The sequence below is a fragment of the Barbus barbus genome (assembly GCF_936440315.1).
Source record: "Barbus barbus genome assembly, chromosome: 46".
Taxonomy (NCBI): domain Eukaryota; kingdom Metazoa; phylum Chordata; class Actinopteri; order Cypriniformes; family Cyprinidae; genus Barbus; species Barbus barbus.
In genome coordinates this window covers 10,612,444-10,638,955 of record NC_136724.1, presented here as the reverse complement: position 1 = coordinate 10,638,955, position 26,512 = coordinate 10,612,444, and the positions used below count along the sequence as shown (strand labels likewise).

Below are 26,512 nucleotides of genomic sequence, written 5' to 3'. Positions count from 1 at the left end.
TGAGAAGTGAACAAACACACACACACCGTGAACACACGCCCGGAGCAGTGGGCAGCCAATGATGCGGCAGTTGTGGATTCGGTGCCTTGCTCAAGGGTCTCACCTCAGTCGTGGTATTAAGGGTGGAGAGAGCACTGGACATTCACTCCGCCCACCAATATTATTATTGTGGATAATTTCCAAACTGTAACATTGATGATGCAAAATGTGTGTAAATATTATTTATCTATCAAACTAATCTAACTAATTTGATCGTTCGCTTTTAAAACCGCAAGTGCAGCGCGTTAGCATTAGTTAGCCGGTTAGCTTGTTACTCGCGGTTCCATTTGTGCCTATTATTGTTTTCTTTTTTCTCGCTCAGTTTTCATTTCTCTCTCTCTCCGTTTTTCACGAGTTCATCAAACAACAGTGGTAAGTTGGTATCATTCATCAATCACGGTGAGTAATGGCTTCTTCTCCTGCTATTGTTGTTTGCACTGCTTGCCACATGTACAGTTTATCTCTCTCTGTCGGCGACGAGGGATTCACATGTGATAAATGCAGGGAAATAGTTAGGCTGACAGAGAAGATTTTAGAACTAGAGACACGCATCTAAACTTTAGTTGAGGATAGTAAGAAATGTGAGGGCTGCAGATACGGCCTTGGATACGACTAGCTCAGGGAGTCCTGTACATTGTTCGGTTCCGGCATTAGAGCCCATGCAGCAGGGCAACTGGGTGACTGTAAGGCGGCCTAGTCACGGGTCAAAACACCGTTGTTCTGTTCCGATCAAAACATCAAACAGGTTCTCCCCACTCAGTGACACATCCACTGAGAAACCTGATGAAAGTGCTCTAGTAATTGGTGACTCTATTGTACGGAATGTGAAAATAGAGACACCAGCCACTATAGTCCAATGTTTACTGGGAGCCAGAGCGCCTGACATCTTGGCAAATTTAAAAGTGCTGGCTAATGTTGTTATCCACGTCGGCGCTAATGATGTTCGACTTCGCCAGTCGGAGATCACTAAAAATAATGTTAAAGAGGTGTGTGAACTTGCAATTACGATGTCAGACACTGTAATATGTTCTGGCCGCTCCCTGCTTACCGTGGCGATGAGATACATAGCAGACTGTCGTCACTCAATGGCTGGATGTCTAAGTGGTGCCCGCAGAATAACATAGACTTTATAGACAATTGGACGAGTTTTTGGGGCAGACCTGACCTGTTGAAAAGAGATGGTGTTCAGCCCTCCTGGGGTGGTGCCGTTCTTCTCTCTAGAAATATGGCACACAGTCTGAGAGTTCGTACTTGACTAACTGGGGCCCAGGTCAGGAAGCAGACAGACTGGCTAAACCGACCATCTGCTAGCCGCCTCAAGTCACAGAAGTCAGTTAATTCTCAGCACATAGAGACTCCTTCAGCTAGATATCACACTATAGAGACTGTGTCTGTTCCCCAAACTAGAAAATACAGAAAACACCCAAACCAAATTAAGAGTAACAATTTAATTGATGTTCAACAAATAAAAAATGTTTACAATACAGAGAAACAATTGATAAAACTTGGCTTACTGAATATCAGGTCCCTTTCTACAAAAGCACTTTTTGTAAACGATTTGATCAATGATCATAACCTAGATCATTTGCTCTGTTTGACAGAAACATGGCTAAAACCAGATGAACACATTACTTTAAATGAGTCTACCCCCCCAAGATTACTGCTATAAAAATGAGCCACGTCCAAAAGGTAAAGGGGGAGGTGTTGCTACAATTTATAGCAATATTCTCAGTATTTCTTAGAGGGCAGGCTTTAAGTATAACTCGTTTGAAGTTATGGTGCTGCGTATAACATTATCTAGAGAAACACGTTATTAATAAATCCCCTATGATATTTGTACTGGCTACTGTATACAGGCCACCAGGGCACCATACAGACTTTATTAAAGAATTTGCTGATTTTCTATCTGAGTTAGTACTGGCTGCAGATAAAGCCTTAATTGTTGGTGATTTTAATATCCATGTCGATAATGAAAAAGATGCATTAGGATCAGCATTCATAGACATTCTAAACTCTATTGGGGTTAGACAACACGTTTCAGGACCTACTCATTGTCGAAATTATACTCTAGATTTAATACTGTCACATGGAATTGATGTTAGTGGTGTTGAAATTCTAAAGCAAAGCGATGGTATCTCAGATCATTATCTAGTCTTGTGTAAACTCCATATAGCTAAAACTGTTAATTCTACTCCTTGTTACAAGTATGGTAGAACCATGACTTCTACCACAAAAGACTGCTATGCAAGTAATCTTCCTGATTTATCTCCATTCTTCAGCATATCCAACAGCACAGAAAAACTTGATGATGTAACAGAAACTACGGACTCTCTCTTTTCTAGCACTTTAGATACAGTTGCTCCTTTACACTTAAGGAAGATCAAAGAAAACAGTCTGACTCCGTGGTATAATGAGCACACTCACACCCTAAAGAGAGCAGCCCGGAAAATGGAGCGCAGCTGGAGGAAAACAAAACTAGAGGTGTTTCGTATACCTTTGCAGGAAAGTACCCTATCCTACAGAAAAGCATTAAAAACGGCTAGATCTGATTACTTTTCGTCTCTTCTAGAAGAAAACAAACATAACCCCCCGGTATTTATTCAATACAGTCACTAAATTAACGAAAAATAAAGCATCAACAGGTGTTGGCATTTCCCAAGAGCACAGCAGTAATGATTTTATGAACTACTTTACTTCCAAGATCGATACTATCACAGATAAAATTGTAACCATGCAGCCGTCAGCTACAGTATAGCATCAGATGCACTATAGATCCCCTGAGGAACAATTCCACTCATTCTCTACTATAGGAGAGGAAGAATTGTATAAACTTGTTAAATCATCTAAACCAACAACATGTATGTTAGACCCTATTCCATCTAAACTACTAAAAGAGCTACTTCCAGAAGTCATAGATCCTCTTTTGGCTATTATTAATTCATCATTGTCATTAGAATATGTCCCCAAAACCTTCAAATTGGCTGTTATTAAGCCTCTCGTTAAAAAACCACAACTTGACCCCAAGGATGTAGTTAATTACAGACCAATCTCAAATCTACCTTTTCTGTCAGAGATACTAGAAAAGGTAGTATCCTGACAATTATATTCCTTTTTAGAGAAAAATGGTATCTGTGAGGAATTCCAGTCAGGATTTAGACCGTATCATAGTACTGAGGCTGCTCTCATTACAGTTACAAATTACCTGCTTCTATCATCTGATCGTGGTTGTATCTCTTTATTAGTTCTACTGGATCTTAGCGCTGCGTTCTGCACTATCGACCACAACATTCTTTTAAATAGACTACAACACTTTGTTGGCATTAGTGGAAGTGCATTAGCATGGTTCAAATCGTACTTATCTGACCGCCAGTTCGTAGCAGTGAATGAAGAGGTATCATATCGATCACAAGTGCAGTATGGAGTACCTCAAGGCTCAGTACTAGGGCCGTTACTTTTCACGCTTTAAATGTTACCCTTGGGAGATATTATCAGGAGACATGGTGTTAGCTTTCACTGTTATGCTTATGATACTCAGCTCTATATTTCTTCACGGCCTGGTGAAACACACCAAATTGAGAAACTAATGAAATGCATAGTCGATATAAAAAACTGGATGACGAGTAACTTATTACTGCTAAATTCTGAAAAAACAGAGGTGTTCATTATCGGACCTAAAAACCCCACATTTAATAACCTAGAACACTATCTAACACCTGACGGCTGCTCTGTCAATTCTTCATCAGTTAGGAACCTAGGTGTGCTGTTTGACAGCAATCTTTCATTTGAAAGCCACGTTTCTAGCATCTGTAAAACTGCGTTTTTCCATCTCAAAACCATATATAAATTGCGACCTATGCTCTCAACGTCAAATGCAGAAATGCTAATTCATGAATTTATGACCTCAAGGTTAGACTATTGTAATGCTTTACTGGGTGGTTGTTCTGCATGTTTGATCAACAAACTACATTTGGTCCAAAATGCAGCAGCTAGATTCCTTTCTAGAACCAGGAAGTATAACCATATTAGCCCGGTTCTGTCAACACTGCACTGGCTCCCTATCAAACATCGTATAGATTTTAAAATCTTGTTAACTACTTATAAAGCCCTGAATGGCTTAGCTCCTCAGTACTGGAGCGAGCTCTTATAACATTATAGTCCTCCACGTCCGCTGCGTTCTCAAAACTCTGGCCGTTTGATAATACAGAGAATATCAAAATCGACTGCAGGCGGCAGATCCTTTTCCTATTTAGCACCCAAACTCTGGAACAATCTACCTAACACTGTTCGGGAGGCAGACACACTGTGTCAGTTTAAATCTAGATTAAAGACATTTCTTTAACCTGGTTTACACATAACACACTACTACACTTCTATTATTCAAATCCGTTAAAGAATTGTTAGGCTGCATTAATTAGATTAACCGGAACTGGGAACACTCCTCATAACACACAATGTACTTGTAACATCGTAAGAAGAATGGCATCTATGCCAATATTTGTCTGTTTCTTTCTTATTCTGTTTCTCAGTCCGTGTCTGGATCAGATGGTGGATCGGCGCCGGGAGATGATGTCTGCGGCCTTGATCGTCGGCGGAGGCCGGACACCTGGATTAGCCCCGGGGACACATCCCCAGTGAAGACCTCGACTAAAAATACAATAAAAATAAAAATAAAACAAAATAACTAAAAATATAATAAAATACCTAACTACATAATAAAATAAAGCAACAATATAAAAATAGAAATATAACATACATTTATATATTTAAAATTTTAATTAAATCAATAATTAAACAATAAATAAACAATAATATCCTGGCCAGAGGAGAACTGGCCCCCCGACTGAGCCTCGTTTCTCCCAAGGTTTTTTTCTCCATTCTGTCACAGAGGGAGTTTTGGTTCCTTGCCACTGTCGCCTCTGGCTTACTCAGTTGGGGACACTTGATTTCTAGCGATTATCGTCAATTTGATTTCACAGATACGATTTAAACTAAACGGAGCATCAACAATGGCATCACTGAATTTAATAATGAAATGCCTTTAACTGAAAATTGAGTGTTTAATCTTATTATTATACATTACTGACACTCTATCCTCCAATTTGATACTGTTACGTGCTTTGACACAATCTGTATTGTTAAAAGCGCTATATAAATAAAGGTGACTTGACTTGACAATTTTGGACAACAAGTATGAAAATGTGTTTTTAGAGAGTCCACATGGCCAAATTTGTGCACAGTTCATGAAACACCCAAGAATGCACAGCTAAGGATTTAAATCATAGCTCTTGCATAATCAAAATGTAGCTGATATAAATCTGCACACTTAGCAGTAATGGAGAAGGTACCATAAATCTGCTTTAGAGAACCTGGTTCTGTGTTCACAAGGGTGGAAAGGAAAAACTTAGTTCGCAGGTCACTGACATGTACATCTGCTCTGAATTGAGTTTACACCCCTTAGAGACGTTGATTCTCTGCCTGGCAGATCTCAGGAACCGTAAATTAACCAGCATTATTCTGACATTAAAGACTCTACGGTTGAGAAAGTCTGTGAAGTCAATTAGGAGATAGATAGAGTCTAACAGCACCAGCGCGATAAAGCTGAGCTGGAGAATGGATCTTCTCCAAAACAGAGCAAAGGCCAAAAGAAAAACAGATAGATGAAGAGAGAGATGGATAATTGTGTTTTAACATGAAATATTTAGGCTGCATTGATGCAGCATTGAAAAGTGTGTCCAAATGCATGTTTTTCATATATATATATGCCACTTCAGATGCAGCATATTATGTATAAAGACCGATTCAACACTGAAACAGATGTCCACAAAAAACAGAAGCTTAAAGGGATAGTTCACTCAAAAATGCAGTAATTAATTCTGTCATTAATTACTCACCCTCATGTTGTTCCAAACCTGTAAGACCTTCGTTCGTCTTTAGAACACATATTAAGATATTTTTTATGAAATCCGAGAGCTTTCTGACCCTCCCATAGACAGCAAGGCTCCTATCATGTTCAAGGTCCAGAAAGGTACCAAAAATATCGACAAAATTGTCCATCAGTGGTTCAACCGTAATTTTATGAAACTACGGGAATACTTTTTGTTGTGCAAAAAATGAGTGTCACCATAGCGCCATTTTGGAAAGTATCACGATGCATATGTGTTCTGCATCAGCAGCACCACGCGCTTGCATGGTTTATGTGCAGATCAAATCACACTCATGCTTTGTGCTTCATAAAATTACGATTGAACCACTTCTGTCACATGGACTGTTTTGTCAATGTTCTTGGTACCTTTCTGTGCCTTGACCGTGGTAGGACCCTTGCTGTTTATGGAGGATCAGAAAGCTCTCGGATTTCATCAAATATATCTTAATTTGTGTTCCAAAGATGAAGGAAGATCTTATAGATTTGGAACAACATGAGGGTGAGTAATTGAAGGGCACCTATTATGCAAAATCCACGCTTACATGGTGTTTGGACATAAATGTGTGATGGCAGTGTGTGAACACAACCACCCTACAATGATAAAAATCCACCCACTCCTCATTTTTTAATCCCCTTTAAACCAAGTCAGTCTCCCTAGGCCTGCCGTTTTGACTCTCACCGCAGTGTGATGTCACATTTCGGAGGGCCGGTCCACGGGGGTTGATTGACAGCCCTGCGTTGCTATAGTTTCCGCCCTCAGCGGTTACGCTGTCCTTCATTTTCTCCATGCTCGAACAACTGTAACGTCAACAATGTCTCGCAAGCAATCCCGGTGCTCTGTGTTTGGATGTAAGACTGAACATAAGAGTCTTCATTTTCTCCCAACATCTGAGCTGCTGAGGATGCTGTGGATTACTTTCATTTTTCAAGGTAATGCGTTATAGTGCTTAGCGTTTTAACCGTATTTGTGTGCGTTCATTAAGTATTTTTAACTGATCAGCGCCATGCTTGTGAGATTAGTTTGTGCTGATCGTAGAGCGAGATTCGTTCGGTAGCACGGCTCGATCTATTGATCCACGTGCGAGCTCTGTAACATTGCGCTGTTTCGTCTCACTTTCAGTGCATTTGACTTCCCATATGTACGGCTGAACACCGTTTCTCTTATGTTGCTTATACCGGCTGTTTATTGCTATAGATATGTAATGCAGAAAGATGTATACGCGATGCCCTCTTCTGGAGATGGGATGGGAATATGCAGCTCATTTGCATTTAAAGCCATACACAGCTCTTTTTTAGACACACCCTAAAAATGACATTTTTCAGCTGTTGTAATAAATTATCTGTGGGGAATTTTGGGCTGAAACTTCAGACACATTCTGGGGACACCCAAGGCCAATATTACATCTTGTATAAAGGGGCATAATAGGTGCCCTTTAATGACAGAATTTCCATTTTTGGGTGAACTATCCCTTTAAAGCAGGGGTGCCCAACCCTGTTCCTGGCGATCAACTGTCCTGCAAAGTTTAGCTCCAACTCTAATCAAACACACCTGAAGCAACTAATTAAGGTCTTCAGGATCACGTGAAAATTAAAGGCAGGTGTGTTTGATTAGAGTTGAAGCTAAACTTTGCAGGACAGTTGATCGCCAGGAACGGGGTTGGGCACCCCTGCTTTAAAGGAATATTTTAGAATTAAGTTAAATGGATAGTTGACCCAAATATAAAATTTCAGTCATCACTTACTCACCCAGAAGTTGTTCCGAACTTGTATGAATTTCTTTCTTCTGTTGAACACAATAGAAGATATTTTGAAGAATGTGGGAAACCATAGAGTTTTTGGTTGCCATTGCATATGTTTTCCATTTTTTCAATCATATTATTTGCGATCTACTGTATGCAACAAAACTGTTTCTCTTTTCAGCTTGAATTATTTGCTTTCGATTAATGTATTTAAATAAAAATATCCATTCTACTAGACCCGATATTGTTTAATGTTATGTTGACATTATGTTCAATTATGTTGGAATAATTAGAACCATTTCAATTACACATCTTTTAATTCATTCAATATATGAAATTGGATTAATTAATCCTGCCAGGGAACCATATAAAATCATTTTGAGGCTACCTAATTGGGTCACTTAAAAATAACTTCATTCCATGATGTTGAAATTATGCAAAATAATTAAGTTTAACTTTATTGATTAAAATCTAAGCACAATCAATATTTGTGGCATAATGCTGTTTAGCACAAACAATCTTTACAAAAAGCAAATATTAAGATTTTTTTTACATGTTACATGTTGTGGCTAAGTGTTTTAATACTTACAAAATGACCCTATTTACTTTCATAATAAGTGCCTCGCTAGAACTCATATTTTTACAGTTTTTAATAACTGAACCCAAAATATTAATTTAAGCTAAATTTAGTTTGCAAATACTACAATTATGTAAGTCAAGGAGAAATTCTCAACAACATATTCTAAGTTAAGTTTTTCTCTCCTAATTTCAAACTCACATTTCTTTAAAAAAATGAAGGCTTTTAAGGACAGAATATTTAAATATTTAGAAAAAGTTAAGTGGTTCAAGCTGAATTAACTGTAGAATTGTAAGAAAGAAAATGAACTGCTTGCTGCAAGCACTATAATAAAGGTTTTTCCATCAGCCAAGAGCTTTCGTCAGCATGTGTGCAAGTTCCAGGAATGTCACAACATAGTTGGGTCAAATATGCTCCAACATTAGACCACGAGTGACCTGATTTAAAGATGATTTAGAGCTGCTGTTGTTTTCATAGATTCATCCAAAACAGTTGTCAAACACGGCTTCAAATCAAGCAACAAAACTGCTTAATTACACAATGCGGTCACTGAAAATTAACTGAAGTTGTTTACACGAGGATGTTGGTCATATCACTCTGCTTCACCATTTCTGCAACCTTCATTACTGTTAGGGTTGTTTTAGCATTTGACAAAGATTTCAATTGTTTTTTATCATGCAATTTTATATAATCCTAAACTCAAGTGTCAAGTAGTGCCAGATCTGCATATTTCCACAGCAGAAAAAAAAGACTGGTCTGGAAAAATTGAATCAGGACCCAATAATGCCAGAGGCCAGGGGTGTAATAATGTCCACAAGTTCACAACAACAACAACTACAACTCAGTCTGGCAAGACTGACGCAAACCAAAACTAGATCACTGCCATTATAATCACAAAGCTGTTTACAGAGATGCTCAATTGACAGACACTCGGTGTATTTCTTAATTCTGTTTGTTTTCTCCATCTGTCTAAAATGATTTTATTTACAAATATCATATGTGTGAATTGACTGCTATGATTTTTATTCATTACACAACTTCTAACCACATCAAAGCAGCTTGTGATTGCATAAGACAGTGATTTGAAATACTTAGGATGTTAAAATATATTGGCAAAGCTCATAAACAAAGAGATGTGCTATGTTTGTTTGCAGGCAGGCTATGCAGGAACGTTGCCAGTTACATAATTTCTCATCTCTCAAAGTCAGAGCTGGGAATCATGGGCCGATGTTGTGAGAAATTTGGTCCTTCCTTGAAATCAGTCTCCATCAATTGTTAATAGCTATATCAAATACACACTAACAATGTCAGTTTAAAATATGTATAGAACTGCTTACTATATAGTAAATAAAACAAATAATAATAGATGAAAAGAACAGTTATCATTAGGCATTATATGACTTACTCACCAATGGATTCTCTGCAGTGAATGGGTGCCGTCAAAAATAGAGCGATTAAAATATCACAATAATCTACACAATTTATTATTAAGATGGGTTTAATTTCAAACTGTTTCTGGCAATAGAGTCCTCTATCCACAACAGTGTTTTCTCCATTAAAAAATAAGTCTTCTCGTCTGAATCAGGTGAGAAATATGCCCAGCAAACATTAACAGTTTAAATTCATTCGAAACAAATAAGTCAGTTGTTTCGTACAAACACATAGCTTTTTATTTGAGGTTTATTGGATCCACTTTTTGAGCTAGTGATGTAATGCTAATTATACAACAGTTCTTTCTGGTCCTCGAATCTGATTCAGGAGTGCGATATTTAAGAGATATCGGAACGCCAACCGTTTCGCCATTTGTATCACTCCGCCTGCAGTATTTCTCATAGGGAGTGTCATGGCAAACTATAATTTAAAAAAATAATACTGTTTTTGTGTAACGGAATGTAGAGTTTGAGGGGAGAATGTAGTTGTTTAGACCTCAAATATGCAGTATGTTAATAAAGATAATGTCTATTTGAAAATTTCCTTTGGCGTTTTAGAAGATGTGAGCTCCAGGTCCTCAGCAGCCGTTCAGTGCTCATGAACCCACCGAGAGCGCCTCACCTCGGCCAAATCTTCTGGAATTTACCACTGGCTCTGATATCTCTATAGTGGTTAAACGTGAGATATAATTCGTTTTGGGTAAATCTAACAGTCAGTCATTGGTCTCATTAGTCTATTATTTGTTCCAGAGCAAATAGTTTTAGCTAAGAGTAATATTTTACACTCTACTCTGCATAATACAGTGAGCTTTCAATACAGTAATACAATAAGCTTTCAATTAAGCAACTCAACGTTCCTTCGTTATTAGTTATAAAGTGATGTTTTCGAATTAGTAACGGAGGCTTGGGCTCAGCTGTTAAACTGATATTTGAATCCGTGGTAGAAGGAAGTAGTTCTGCACAAAAGAGTGTTTTTAAAGACACTCTGTTGTTATTTGTTATGCATTTACACACTCATGCCATCGAACTGTTGTATAAAGGCAATCAGCCATATCGCACTGCTACTTGTGTGATATTGCTCATATGCCTCCAGATCGGTTCTGATGAACAAACTCATTTACATCTTGGAAGTCCTGATGCCAAGTAAATTTTTTGACAAATTTTAGTTTTTTGGGTGCACTTTTTCTCGAATACATAAACATATAAACTAATTTTAATTAATCTGTCTTTAAATAACTGAACTGTTTTAACATTCATGTAATGGCATTAAAAATGGTTATTACATTTAAGGTAAGTTCATGCATAGTGTATAAGCTATTAGGCTAATTGGGTATCTGTATGTATGCTATGTAGTACATAACCTAACTAAAACAGACATTAAATGGTCATTATAACATAGTTCAATGACTTGCATCATTATGTGATTTTGTAGGAAATGTAAACAGGCGCTGAAAAGAGCACCCATTAAAAGTTCTTTGACACAGTGGGAATATTTGAGGACCTAATGGAGACCTTATTTCTCAGAACTTCGGTCCTAAAAGAGATCTGCAGAACTCCTAGTCGAGCATGGCATGAAAATGGATATGTTTGTGTATATGCAAACCCATCCGGAAGACCACGGTTGTACCCTGGAATAGTGTTTGGGTGGTTAATGTGTGTGTGAGTGTGTAATACTGTGGTCTCACAGACCCCCTGGGAAAGCACATAAGTCTGCGTGAATAGGAGGAATTCACAGGCTCTCCATAGAAGTGAATTTGTGATTGAGCCGACTCGGTTTCTTATTAATCAGTCAGATAGATTAAACGGCCCGGCATCACCTACACCGGGGAACACAGACGAAGAGAAAAACACTTACTGTTGGTCGTTGTTTCAGGAAAAGCAGCCCTTTGTCCATTCCAGCCTTTGTTGTCCATCTGTGGCCAATGTTAAGATAATAGAGGAGCGGGAAGAAATGGAGAGAGAGAAAAAGAGGGCCAGTTTAGCAAACCCCTTTTCATGCGTGTCAGACAAGTCGCTATCCCTTGTTTTCATTAGAAAGGGAGAATCACTACCAAATTGAGACATCACGACATAAGCGTCACTAACATGCAAAGACTAAGTAGATGGGAGATTTAAAGATTAAGGTTGTGCGCACCGAAACAGGAAGCAACGTGATGATACATACTCTCTCATCAATATCCCCGCCACGCTGTTCATACTGAATGTGGCGGCAAAATGGGATAATTAACTTGTTAAAAGAAAGACAACTAATGCTGAGATCACACTGCAGGATTTTCAAAGTCGTCGGATCACCGTTGTTTTCACTGCACGACTATCTGGGGTAGCAGTCAGTTGCTGCTGTGTTCACATTGCATGATGGATCAGCAATAAGAGGTTACACACTTCATGACTTGACGACAACTCTGTCTGATCCACAAACTACAGCCAAACGCACACGAGAATAACGCAAGATCACGCTGATTTTATGGTCTGTAAAAAGTCCCCCACGAACGCACAATAATTAAAAGATGACTTGTTAACAACATTCTTCTGCTGGGAAAATTTTATATAGCCTACACAAATCTAATAGGCTACTTGAGAGTGAAACAAACGTTTTGTGCATTTTATAATGAGTTTATTTTTTATAGCCTACAAAAGCCCTCAAAGTGATTAAAAAGAAAAATGCTATATATACAGGAAAAAACTGTATATATATATATACGTAGCCTACTGAACTGCAATCTCAGGTGCTGAACACTACATCCAAGATGGACCACCTAATGGTAAAAAAAAAAAAAAAAAAAAACGGCACTGTTCAATAACCTGTCTGCACTCCTCACTCACAATGTTCTTATTGTTTCCTCTGTTATTTTGCACATTTCTGATATTTTGCACATTCCCTAACGCATTTCTACCTCCGGATGCCGTTAAGGTCATTGGCCATATTTAAACATATGCTACTTACATATCTCACTTTATAATGCACCTTCTGTTTATACTTCCTTGCAACCTAAATTGCATGTACAATCATTTGCACTGAGCTAGTCTCTCCCCCTCTACCTCATAACTTGCACTATATGTCATAAAACTTAATGTATATACACATTATATTTATTTATATACTTTGTTATTTGCACTTCTGGTTAGATGCTAACTGCATTTCATTGGCTCTGTACTTGTACTCTGCACAGTGACAATAAAGTTGAATCTAATCTAAATCTAATCTAATCTAATATAAATAGGCTATTTAGACTATATACACAGTGCCCTCCATAACAGTCAGACACAAGAACAAGAACAGTTTTTTCCCCCAGGCCGTATCCCACCTGAACAACACATAACACACCCCGGTACTGTACATCTGTAAATAACCCATCAAACCTTCATCTGTACATAGGACACATGCACATTCACAGTTCTGTCTATGGTCAAGTCTCTTTTCTGTATATTTCTATTACTATTGTTATTCTTAATTATTGTATATTCTCTTCATTAGTGTTCTTTATCACCTTAATTATATGTTGTCTGCACTATGTTTGTACTTTCTGTACTGGTAGCTCATAACACCAAGACAAATTCCTTGTGTGTGCAAACACACTTGGCAATAAAGCTCTTTCTGATTCTGATTCTGATTCTGATAAGTATTGAACAGTATAGACAAAATTGGTCTGTTGGCTGTGGAGTCGAGACATTTGCAAATATGATTAAAAGATGAATATGAGACAAAATTACAGAATGTCACATTTTATTATTAGCCGTTTCAACACATACATGTTTTACCAAATAAAAAGAACAGCACTTTTAGAGTTCATCCCACTCATTGATGTGAGCATAAGTATTGGGACAGTTGAACATAAGGCAGATATAAAAGATTAAAAGATATTATTTAGTTGCAGATCCTTTGTGCACAATCACAGCAGTGAGTCTGTGACCCATAGACATCACCAGACTCTTGGTCACATCCTTTGAAATACTTTTCCCAGCCTTTAATGCAGCCAATTCCAATTGTTGCTTGTTTTGGGGAGTTTCTGCCTTTACTCTCCTCTTCAGCTGGTGAAATTCATGTTCAATCGGATTTAAATCTGGAGATTGACTTGGGCAATCTACGACTTTCCATTTCTTTGCCCTTATAAATTCCTTGACTGAACTGGCAGGGTGTTTTGGGTCATTGTCCTGATGCAATATGAAGCACTTCCCAATGAATCTGGTGGCATTTTCTTGAATATTGGTAGGCAAGATGGTTTTGTACCCTTCCAAATTCATTCTGATACTGTCATCATACATTAAGTCATCAGTAAAGTTGAGAGGGCCAGTTTCAGAGGCAGCCATGCATGCCCATGCCATAACACCACCTCCACCATGCTTTACAGATGAGGCTGTATGCTTGGGATCATTTGCAGTTCCCTTTTTTTCTCCACATTTTTGCTTTCCCATCACTTAGATAAAGGTTCATCTTTGTCTCATCGGTCCATAAAATCAGTTCCAAAACTCTTCTAGCTCACCTTTGTGCTTTTTTGCAAACTCTGATCTTGCCTTTCTATTTTTGGTGCTGGTCAGAGGTTTGCATCTTGCTGTGTAGCATCTGTAATTCTGTGTCAAAGTCTCCTGAGGACAGTAGATTGTCAGAGCATCACCCCAGCTTTCTGGAAGTTGTTGGTGATTTTACAGACACGTCTTTTAGGGTTCATTTTCACAGCTTTTATGATTTGTCTGTCATCAACTACTGTTGTTTTCTCAGCCGATCAAGTCGTTGTTGGTTGCTGGTGCCGCTGGTGGTTTCCAAACTCTTGATTTCTCCATGCCCTTTATTTTTGCTAGAGCTCTAATTGACTTCCTCTTTTCTTTTAGCATCCAAATTGCTTGCTTTTCTCTCAGAGTCAGCACCCTCATCTTCATCCTGGCTTGTGTGTGTCATCGTCGAATGCAAGATTCAGAATACAGAAGTAATGGATATAACTGATACGACACATTCCCTGCTTTTAATATCTGAAGAATTAATGCAACAGGACACAGCTGATCACTTAGAAAGACCTGTGAGGAAACTGTTCCAATACTTATTCTCACATCAGATAGAGGGATGAAACTCTAAAAGTGCTGAACTTCTTAGCTGGTAAAACAACTATGTGTTGAATCACCCAATAATAAAATGTGACATTCTGTAGTTTTGTCTCATATTCATCTTTTAATCATATTTGTAAAAGTCTTTACTCCACAGCCAACAGAGCAATTGTGTCTTTACTGTTCCAATACTTTTGGAGGGCACTGTATCTCCTTGTACCTGTTCTGTATATTCTAATGCAAAAATGTACTGATATTGCCACGTTGTTTGTATTGCTTGATAAAAAAAAAAAAAAGACCTCCCCAAACTTTCCACTGCCCTGTATCTGGCTCTCTCATTGGCTTTAGGTCATCGCCCATGTATGTTTCAGTCAGAACTCATTTCACACAGCAGGATTGTGAATCTCTGACAGGTCCAGATATTCAGCATGCCAAATATTTCACGGGCGTCGGCGACGCATAAGCACCGATTTGCCTCCGATTTCGGGCATTTGTCTGCAATTTATCAAAACTGTCGGCGAGTGAAAAATCGTTCTAAAATGGCATAACAGAATTGTTACATTGTAAAAACTTGTTAAATGTAAAAACACCGAATTAAATGTCAGTGTGCTACAAAGTAACCTCATAATTTTTTTTACATTTTTGCCATTAGTATAAAATGGAAAGTCTCAAACATTTTAGCATGGGGAAAAAATAGAGGTCTAAAACAGGGGTCACCAACCTTGATCCTGGAGGGCCGGTGTCCTGCAGAGTTTAGCTCCAACTCGCCTCAACACACCTGTATCTAGTAAGACCTTGATTAGCTGCTTCAGGTGTGTTTAATTAGGGTTGGAGCTAAACTACGCAGGACACCGGCCCTCCAGGACCGAGTCTCGTGACCCCTGATCTAGAATAACCAGATCAAAATAAAAAGAAAACTAATTTCTATCATCTTCATTCCAATAAGTTTTTTTTTTTTCAGCCGGTGATGTGATTTATTTTTTGTAGTGAAATAAATGATTAAATATAAATATTTAATGAAACTATTGATTTTTATTTTTTTATTTAGTTGAATGTTTCTTACTTTAATTACTTTACCGGGACAATTAGTTTGCTAAATGAGAGAGACATCTAATAGAAATCAATTAAAAGTTGATGCGCTACAAAACGACCTCATATACTTTTATATTAGGACATAATGAAAGGAAAATCTGAAAAATGTTGAATGGTCTGTTTCAAATATCCAATTTAAAAACAACAAATTAATTGTTTCCATAATTGTCAACATAATAATAATAATAATATCATCATCATAATTTTTTGGTAGTAAAATAATTAAATAAACATTTATTTTATTTATTTATTTTATTATGTAATTGATATATATATATATATATATATATATATATACATAATATAATTTATTTACTTATAAAATTATATTGGATATAAGTAAATATATTATATAATAAAAAGTCAAAATAAATCATACAAGTACATATAAACACACACACATATATACATATTTATGTACTTGTATAATTATATATTTCATAGACATTTTTGCTTTATTAATTATTATTGTATAAAATGTGTCCCCAAATTATGAACACTAAGATACATAATTAGTAGCATGATGTGAAATGTAACCTAATAGAATTTTATTTTAAATAGCTTTAATTGCTTAGTACCTTGTAGTGTAGCCAACTACTTTGACTCATTTAAATTACATGTTCGTTGTAGCATAATAATTACCAGCATTTGCAGCTTAAAAGTTTCAAAGCAGCTTGATTGAAACTGACCTTTTCCGGAGTGTTCTGTAATGGTGTAGATGCCTTGTAGCCCAGTTGAAGCAGCATGGCCTCAGCAGCATTACGTTTGGCCACTTTTTTATTGGGTCCAGTTCCTGTGGTCACCTCGGTACCTACTTTCACCTGTCAACAAACACATATAGTGTACAAAAACCAGGACTGAAAAAAATGATGTAGCTAAAATGTAAAAATGCCCTATATTGCCAGTAAAAACTACTTCAATATTGAAAGAAAAGTCTGAATCTGGCAGAAAGCACAACCAACACCCAATCGGTAGCACTATACTCTCAAATAGTTATTATAAAAACAAAAAAGATAAAGACATTTTGTTGTCAAAAACTGTCTCTAAACCCAGACAACCATCTTTTCATATTTATGAGGAGAAAAGTAGCAGGTGGGGAAGGATGGTGTGGTGTGGGCCTGAAAACCTGAAAACAGACACGTATTGATGCCCACAGACCAGAGAGCAAACAATGTGGAAATTTTAGAAGAGACCGGGCAACACAAAAGAAACGCACACAAGCAAAGTCTAATGGGACAGTGAAAGGAGCATGGAGAATCAGTTAGAGGCTGTGTTACCGCACACTCAGAGATGCACAGAGCACTTTAAAGCAAGGGATTATCGGACGGGAGACAGGGAAGAGAAACTTCTCCAACTTGGATGAGCTTCTAGCGGATCATTCAGAATGAGACTCAACATGATTATTTTTTTTATTTTTAATTTACTGCAGTGTTCAGTGTACCATTTATGCTGCTGAAATACTGCGGCATCCCTCCCTGCAGAAAAAATACTTTTTTTCAGTAGTCAACTCTCTTCTGTGCACTCCATTTTGATCCATCCTTCTAATCAACATTACTTACTCTACTTTATGCTAATTTACTTAGCTCTAAAATATCCTTTTGTCTCTACCACAATACATCCTATCCTACCTTGTTTACACAACTCCATTAACTCTATTCTATTCTACTCCACCCTAATTACACCACTCCAAACAACTCTACACTATTCTATACAAATCTACTCTATAGTATCCAATCTACCATACTCAACCTACCCAGTCTACACAACTCCATTCAACTAAGTACTACTTTATGCAATACTACTCTATTTAACTCAGATCTGCTCTCATCTATTCTATCTCTTCTAAAGTGCTCGAAACTACTCTATGTCATACAACTCTACACGCTATTCATCCTATCTAGTCTACAAAACTCCATTCAACTATGTACTACTCCACAGATACACACCATACTTTTCTGATCTGCTCACATCTATCCTACCATACTCTATTTTCAACCTTACTCTATACACCTCTACTCTATTCTATACATCTCTACACCACTCTATACAACTCTAAACTATATAAATTTACAAAATATATTTACTCTACTCAATCTATCCATCCTATCTATTCTCCCCTACTCTATGGCTATACATTCACACTGCGAGCCTTAGTGCTGAGTTACGATTTTTTGCTCAGATCTGATTTTTTTTTTGTATAGCTGTTCACATTTTTTGTTTTAAATGTGGCCAATATCAGATTTCCAGTGTGAACAGAACATGGTTCTGATCTGAACTGCACACGCAAAAGAACAATACGAACAGGGTTGCCAGGTTTTCACAACAAAATCTGCCCAATTGCTTCTCAAAACTAGTCCAAAACTACCCCAATCGCATCCTGGGGGGTAAATAGAGTAACCCTACTATCACGTCAGTTGCTACTACATGATAGTAGGGTTGCTTAAACCCACATAGTTGAAAAACAACCCACAGGAACAGCAAAAGCGTAGCCCAATTCCATGGGAAAACCATGGACTTGGCAACATGTCATACGGATGTAAACACGTAGAACATAAAGTAAGGGATTACGTGTTTATTTATAGTGTGATCTGCTGCAGAACCCAGAGAAATTATGTGCAGGCAATATGAAAAGTAAAGACAAGGATGTGACAGAAGCTAGCAGAGTTGTGAAACATTTGTGATGAGTCCTTATGTTTTGCTTGTATATAGAGTTGTGACTGTAATACTTATGAGTTCGGACACATCACTGTACTTCCACTGACTACCTTTCGCAACTTGATAAAATCTGTGACTCCCATGAGCACAGAATGGTTGAGAACGTAGATCTAGAGTGACGTAAAACTCGCCTGAATTCCGATATGACTGTTCAGACTGCGGTCGCATTGAAAAACAACTGATCTGTATCGGATTTAGAACTACATATGGAAGTGGCACAAATCGGAATTGAAAAGATCAGATTACATGAGGTTTGTGCTGTTCGCACAGTCATTAGAAAAACAGATCTGAGTCACATAGAGCAAAAAAAATCTGATTTGGGCCACATTTGCATACATCTCTCAACTATACAAATTTACTAAATAAATTCACTTTATTTACTCTACTCAATCCATCCTATCAATTGTACCCTACTCTATTACTTTATCCTTACTCTATTCACCTCAACCCTACTCTAATTTACTTAAATTTGTACAAATTAACAAAAAACAATGTACTCAATTCATTTGATCTATTTTACCGTACTCAATTACTTCAAACTTACTCTATACATCTCTACACCACTCTATACAACTCTAAACTATACAAATTTAGTAAATTAATTTACTCTATTTACTCAATCCATCCTATATATTCTACTCTACTCTATTACTTTCAACCTTACTCTATACATTTCTACCCTACTCTACACTATACAAATTTACTCTGTCCTGTTAACTCTATTCAATACTACTCTAAAAGCATTTACTCTATACAGCTATACTCTACTCTGTATAGGTCTATACCAGTCTACTCCATACAACTCAACTCTATCCTGTTTACTCTACTTAACCCATCCGATCTAGTCTACACAACTCCATTTAACTCTATTCTATTATAAATCGCTATTCTGCTCTGATTCACTAATACTACACAATGCTTCACTAGCAAGAGCAAGGTCAATTAAGTTGCATGAGTTCTGATCTTTGATTCTTTCTGTTCTTTGATCCAAAACTAGAGAACAAAAGTAGATCCAAGTTGGAAGCATTTCTAAACATACAGTGCCCTCCATAAGTATTGGAACAGTAAAGACAAAATTGCTCTGTTGCCTGTGGAGTCAAGACATTTGCAAATATGATTAAAAGATGAATATGAGACAAAACTACAGAATGTCACATTTTATTACATTTTATTATTAGCCGTTTAAAAAGAACAGCACTTTTAGAGTTCATCCCACTCATTGATGTGAGCATAAGTATTGGGACAGTTGAACATAAGGCAGATATTAAAGATTAAAAGCTATTATTTTGTTGCAGATCCCTTGCGCACAATCACAGCAGTGAGTCTGTGACCCATAGACATCACCAGACTCTTGGTCTCATCCTTTCAAATACTTTTCCCAGCCTTTAATGCAGGAAATTCGAATTGTTGCTTGTTTTGGGGAGTTTCTGCCTTTACTCTCCTCTTCAGCTGGTGAAATTCATGTTCAGTCGGATTTAAATCTGGAGATTGATTTAGGCTAAGACTTTCCATTTCTTTGCCCTTATAAATTCCTTGACTGAACTGGCAGGGTGTTTTGGGTCATTGTCCGGATGCAATATGAAGCACTTCCCAATGAATCTGGTGGCATTTTCTTGAATATTGGTAGGCAAAATGGTTTTGTACCCTTCCAAATTCATTCTGCTACTGCCATCATACATTAAGTCATCAGTAAAGTTGAGAGGGCCTGTTCCAGAGACAGCCATGCATGCCCATGCCACGACACCACCTCCACCATGCTTTACAGATGAGGCTGTATACTTGGGATCATTGCAGTTCCCTTTTTTTCTCCACATTTTTGCTTTCCCATCACTTAGATAAAGGCTCATCTTTGTCTCATCGGTCCATAAACACAGTTCCAAAACTCTTCTGGCTCACCTTTGTGCTTTTTAGCAAACTCTAATCTTGCCTTTCTATTTTTGGTGCTGGTCAGAGGTTTGCATCTTGCTGTGTAGCATCTGTAATTCTGTGTCAAAGTCTCCTGAGGACAGTAGATTGTCAGAGCATCACCCCAGTTTTCTGGAAGTTGTTGCTGATTTTACAGACACGTCTTTTAAGGTTCATTTTCACAGCTTTTATGATTTGTCTGTTATCAACTACTGTTGTTTTCTCAGTCGATCAGGTAGTTGTTGGTTGCTGGTGTCGCTGGTGGTTTGCAAACTCTTGATCTCTCCATGCCCTCTGTTTTTGCTATAGCTCTAATTGACTTCCTCTTTTCTTTTAGCATCCAAATTGCTTGCTTTTCTCTCAAAGTCAGCTCCCTCATCTTCATCCTGGTTTGTGTGTGTCATCATTGAATGCAAGATTCAGAATACAGAAGTAATGTATATAACTGATACGACACATTCCCTGCTTTTAATATCTGAAGAATTAATGCAACAGGACACAGCTGATCACTTAGAAAGACCTGTGAGGCAACTGTTCCAATACTTAAGCTCACATCAGATAGAGGGATGAAACTCTAAAAGTGCTGAACTTCTTAGCTGGTAAAACAACTATGTGTTGAATCACCCAATAATAAAATGTGACATTCTGTAGTTTTGTCTCATATTCATCTTTTAATCATATTTGTAAATGTTTTGACTCCACAGCCAACAGAGCAATTTTGTCTTTACTGTTCCAATACTTTTGGAGGGCACTGTATGTAGAAATCCAAGGTGATTTAGAGCCAATTCTGCTGGTATTTTTGCATCTTTGTTCACAGGGACTAAGCACCACTCTTATGGCTACAGGGGGGCTTCATTTTTACTGTATGAGGTAAAGTTAATTTTTTACTAGGCAGCCAGCAGTACAGTTATTGTTGTTTTAATGACCTGTAATAAACCAGTGGACACCGGCCAATGATGTTATGTGTGCTAAGTGCATATGTGATGCAGTGAACAATCAGAAAATAATGGGTTGATTTTTTTTTTTTTTTTACATTTAAATACAAGCCAATAATAAATTTTCATGCAAACCTTGTATTTGCATCCTTCATGCACCAGGGCATAAATGCACATGCGTGTTGAGCTAGGCAGAGGATTTTGCCCAACGTTTTGTGTTTAAGCTTTGAATTTTGCTTGAACCTACATGGGAAAATTACTGTCGTCACCTAAAGGATCTAAATTAAGATTAATTATCCATTAACTTCTGCAATGAGATGAAATTTCCAAGAGTGGACGAGCAACTGTGTATGTGCATGTCAAAAGAGTCTCTGTCTGACTTTGACAGAGCTGAAGGTCAGTGGTAATCAGAGCCGGAGGAGGTGACAGCCTTTCTGATTAAGACAGATTGCACAGTGGGAGGTTATCAGTGTTTGTGCAAGACTCATCTGTCCTTCACTCCCCCTCTCGGCCTTCAAATTTTTCTATTACTTTACACCTCTTCATTCCCTCTCTTATTAAATTTACCTGCATGATGAATTCTCTCCGGCGAGGCATCCCTCTCTCTGAAAGCAGCATATATTCGGGCTCCTTCTCCTTTTTGGCCTGTTGAATCTGAGCCAGTCTGCTAATAGGGTTCATGCCCTGTCCATACTCTGGTCCTGTCTGAGAGAGAAATTGAGAATGAAAAAGAAAAAGAGAACGAGGATGAGAGACACAGATAAAGCAGCAGAGGGACAGATGGACGGCTGGTTAATGTTCACGTCAGTAACCCTGTCAGGAGAATGACAAAAGAGTGAATGAGCGACTGACTGAGTGAGCGAAGAAATTTGGATTGGGTCTGACAAACTCCAAAATGACAAAGATCTTCAATTAATATGACATTAATTTCAATCTGGTAAAAAAAAATATTGTATGGCTTTGAATTTGTAATATAAATATATATATATATATATATATATATGCGTGTGTGTGTGTATATATGCGTGTATGTATATATATATATGTAGAGAGAGAAAGAGAGAGAGAGCTGTCAGTCGATTAAAATTTTTTATCTAATTAATTACGTGTTGATTAATTAAGCTAATTAATTGCAAAATAAATTTGACTGTCAAAATACCCACAAAAGATTATTTAAAGCTATTTTTTGTTAAATGAGAAAGTATCAAGTAGACGAATTGTACTAACTGTAGCTTTAGAAATAAATATTTTATTTGATTTAACATAAAATGTATTGTACAAACATTTAGGCTACAACGGCCTATTATAAATTGTGGAACATAAAAGAAGATAATTTGAGAAACATCTCAGTATGTTTTGTTCATACAATGAAAGTCAATGATAACTATGGCTTTGTTACTGACAGTCTTCAAAATACCTTCTTTTATGTTCCACAAAAGAAAGGTTTTAAATGACATGAGGGTGAGCAAATGATGACAGAATTTTTATTTTCTGGGTGATCTATCCCTTTAAAGTTTATTTTTTATTTTTATTATTATTATTAATATTTTTTTAAGAAATGATACTCTAAATAAGAAACTAATTCTGTCAGCAGGTGGCGGTAAATGTCTTCACGTTCAAACGGCTGATTCATTCAGCAATGAAGAAAACGGCTCTGTCTATGAATGGGTTTTTGAATCATTGGTTCACATGATTCGTTTAAAACGCGTATTCATTTAGAAACGAAACACCGCTGAACTGCTCAGAGACGCACAACAGTTCTGCTATGGCTTTAAAGCTAATATGCTCCCTGCAAAATTGAGCAAAAACACATATTGTGCTTAAAACACAACACGTTATCAACTTCTTATTTACTGAACTGTTGTATAAAATCACATTTAAACTTGTGATATTCGGGACAAAATCAGCACTCGCTGATATTGCTCTCGCTGCTTGTGTGATAGAGGATGATATAAATATGTGACAAAAACTCATACAGGGGTATTTTTTGCACCAATACCTTGAATTTTAGGGCCTAACAGCATTTATGGAGTTGTTGCCCTGCCTCATATTTGTCAACAGTCAACTGTTTGAAACGTACTATGATGTACAGGTCTGGGGGCGGGGCCAGCACGTTAACTGCATTAAAAGATTTTAATTGCGTTATTTTTTCACAACTAATTAAGTTAATGCATTAACTGACAGCCATAATATATATATATATATATATATATATATATATATATGCACACATACATAATGCTTTGTCATTACAGGAATAAATTCAATTTAAAATATATTCAAATAGAAAACATTTTAAATTGTAATAATATAATCACAATATTTATTTTTGAACTAAAGAAAAATATAATATTGTCAACAAAAATTTAGATATATACATTCACTAGTTGTTGGTATAGTAGCTTTTGGAATTTACATAAAGGATGAAAACAGCCTTTATTTTGGCAATTTCTTTTGATGTTGTTAGTAACACAGAAATTACAGAGTTTACATTTAGACTGTCCAAAATACATCCCATAATAATGCATAGAATTCGATATAATATTTCAGTAACAGCCACCACTCTGGAATCTTAAGGAAGCAGCACTCCTTTTGGATCTGCTCCTAAAACAACCCACCTTTAATATGGTCTTAGGCCGCTTCTTGTAATGCACTTTGGTTTTCTCCACAACAGAAAGCACTGGCAGTTTCTTCAGTTCCTGCAGGATGGAGAGGGCCGCTCTCTTTTTAGAAAGTTTCTTACTATTCCCCTCACCCTCGGCTGAGAACTCCCCCACCATCACACGTGTGAGGAAACTCTTCATGTGCGGGGGTCCACTTTCCTTCAGCACCTGAGGAGTATGTAATGAACACGTTACACAAGAGAACACACATGCATGCAGAAGTGGGAGCAGCAGTCATTCCAGTCACGCTCCCTTTCTCTCTGCCCCTTAGGCCATATCTGCTGCACGCTCTCTTCCTTCTGCCCTTTACCACCTTTTTTCTCGGCGATGGAAATGGGAATACTGCTAATTAGACTCACTACACTCGAACTGTCCGGTTTAACAACCGGATCAATAACTCATATGGGGAGCGAGACCATTGGAACTTGGGAAATGGCACCTGGTTATTAAACACACCACAAACACTCAGTATGAATATATGAATACAAAAATACATTAATATGCATAAATCAGAAGCACAGTTCACACGTATTAATGAAGTGTTTTAAGCTTGTTCATAAGAATAGCCGCTTTTCTTTGTGCAAGACAAAAACATTTTATTTTATATTAAAATAATGTTATTGATCTTAATTTGGTAACACTAAGTTTAGGGACCAATTCTCACTATTAACTAGTTGCTTATTAGCATGCATACAATTAGCATATTGGCTATTTATAATTACTTATAGAGCACATATTAATGTCCTAGTTAATATATGTGTATGTGTGTGTGTGTGTGTGTGTGTGTGTGTATATATATATATATATATATATATATATACAGTGCCATCCAAAAGTATTGGAACAGTAAAGACAAAATTGCTCTGTTGGCTGTGGAGTAAAGACATTTACAAATATGATTAAAAGATGAATACGTAACAAAACTACAGAAGCTTCGCCACTGTTCCATGTTTTCTCCATTTGTGGATAATGGCTCTCACTGTGGTTCGCTGGAGTCCCAAAGCTTTAGAAATAGCTTTATAACCTTTTCCAGACTGATAGATCTCAATTACTTTCTTTCTCATTTGTTCCTGAATTTCTTTGGATCTCAACATGATGTGTAGCTTTTGAGGATCTTTTGGTCTACTTCACTTTGTCAGGCAGGTCCTATTTAAGTGACACAGGGCCATGTGGGCTTGGATTTTGTTTTCCCTTCATTTAAAAACTGCATGTTGTGTTTACTTGTGTTATCTTTGATTAATATTTAAATGTGTTTGATGATCTGAAACATTAAAGTGTGACAAACATGCAAAATTATATATACAGTTGCATGCGAACGTTTGGGAAACCCTTGCAGAATCTGTGAAAATGTGAATAATTTTAACAAAATAAGAGAGATCATGCAAAATGCATGTTATTTTTTATTTAGTACTGTCCTGAGTAAGATATTTTCAATAAAAGATGTTAACATGTAGTCCACAAGACAAATAAAATAGCTGAAATTATTAAAATAACCCCCTTATTTTAATAATTTCGTATTTAAAATCGTATTTCCTGTGACATCACCAAGATGGTCAACAGAACAGGTGAGCTCCTCTGAGCTCTTTAAGAGCAACTCTGGGGGGATTGAGTTTCACACAGACGCACATATACAGCTGAGGGTGGGCCTCTGTGTGCTCAGTCAGAACTGAAAGTTATCTGTCTCCAGAGACTCCCTCCTCACATCCTCTCTTCACACACATGACCATTCTGGCATTCATACAAACATGTGACACTCCAGTGAAACAGGCTCAGCTGAGAGGACCCATATCCCCATACAAAACTAATGAAGATTATCACATCCGATTCAAATACAGTGTCAAACTTCAAAAAGTTTCAAGGCTTGCATAAATGAAGCCTGGAGGCCCATGTCATTTCAAACATGCAATACTTTATGAAGATAGATCATACAAATATCCACCATTGGTTGTTGTTCCAAACTTGTCAGCCATGCAACACAAAAAGAGAACTTTTCTGAATGTTCCTGCAGCTTTTCAACACAACAAAATGTATGAAGTGTTTGAAAATGGGTGAAAAATAGGTCCTACTTTATATTAGGTAGCCTTAACTGCTATGTAATTACAATTAAATTAATAATTTGATACAATCCACTTATTGTGCACGAACATGTTTTTTACTTATATTTTAAAAATACCTTCAAGTAATTAATTACTGTAATTTAATCCCTTTCACCTTAACCCACCCTTAAACCTACTCATACCACCAAACCTTTCCCTAACCTTACCTGTATCCCCATATCAATAGCAGCAAGTGTTTTGCAATGCAATATGAACATAACAAGTACATTGTACTTATATTTTGATGTAAGTACACAGTAGTTAAGGCCACCCAATAAAAAGTGTGACCAAAAAGAGAAAAAGAGAAAACTCTTTGAATTTGAAGTGTCTAACTTTGAATTTAAAATGTCTAACTCAGGAC

At 37.1% G+C, this 26,512-nt stretch overlaps 1 protein-coding gene across 3 annotated transcripts in view; it reads right to left on the bottom strand.

The window, feature by feature from the left end:
* Positions 1–26,512, bottom strand: part of LOC306865256 (double-stranded RNA-binding protein Staufen homolog 2-like) — a 143,958-nt gene that overhangs the window by 59,718 nt on the left and 57,728 nt on the right. For all 3 annotated transcript variants that reach the window (XM_079409761.1, XM_079409760.1, XM_079409762.1), the window contains exons 8-11: positions 24,011–24,223; positions 21,960–22,097; positions 16,527–16,658; positions 11,564–11,621 (exon numbers count right to left, since the gene is read on the bottom strand). In XM_079409761.1, the coding sequence (XP_079265887.1) occupies positions 11,564–11,621; positions 16,527–16,658; positions 21,960–22,097; positions 24,011–24,223 (541 nt within the window). The remainder of the gene's footprint in view (positions 1–11,563; positions 11,622–16,526; positions 16,659–21,959; positions 22,098–24,010; positions 24,224–26,512) is intronic.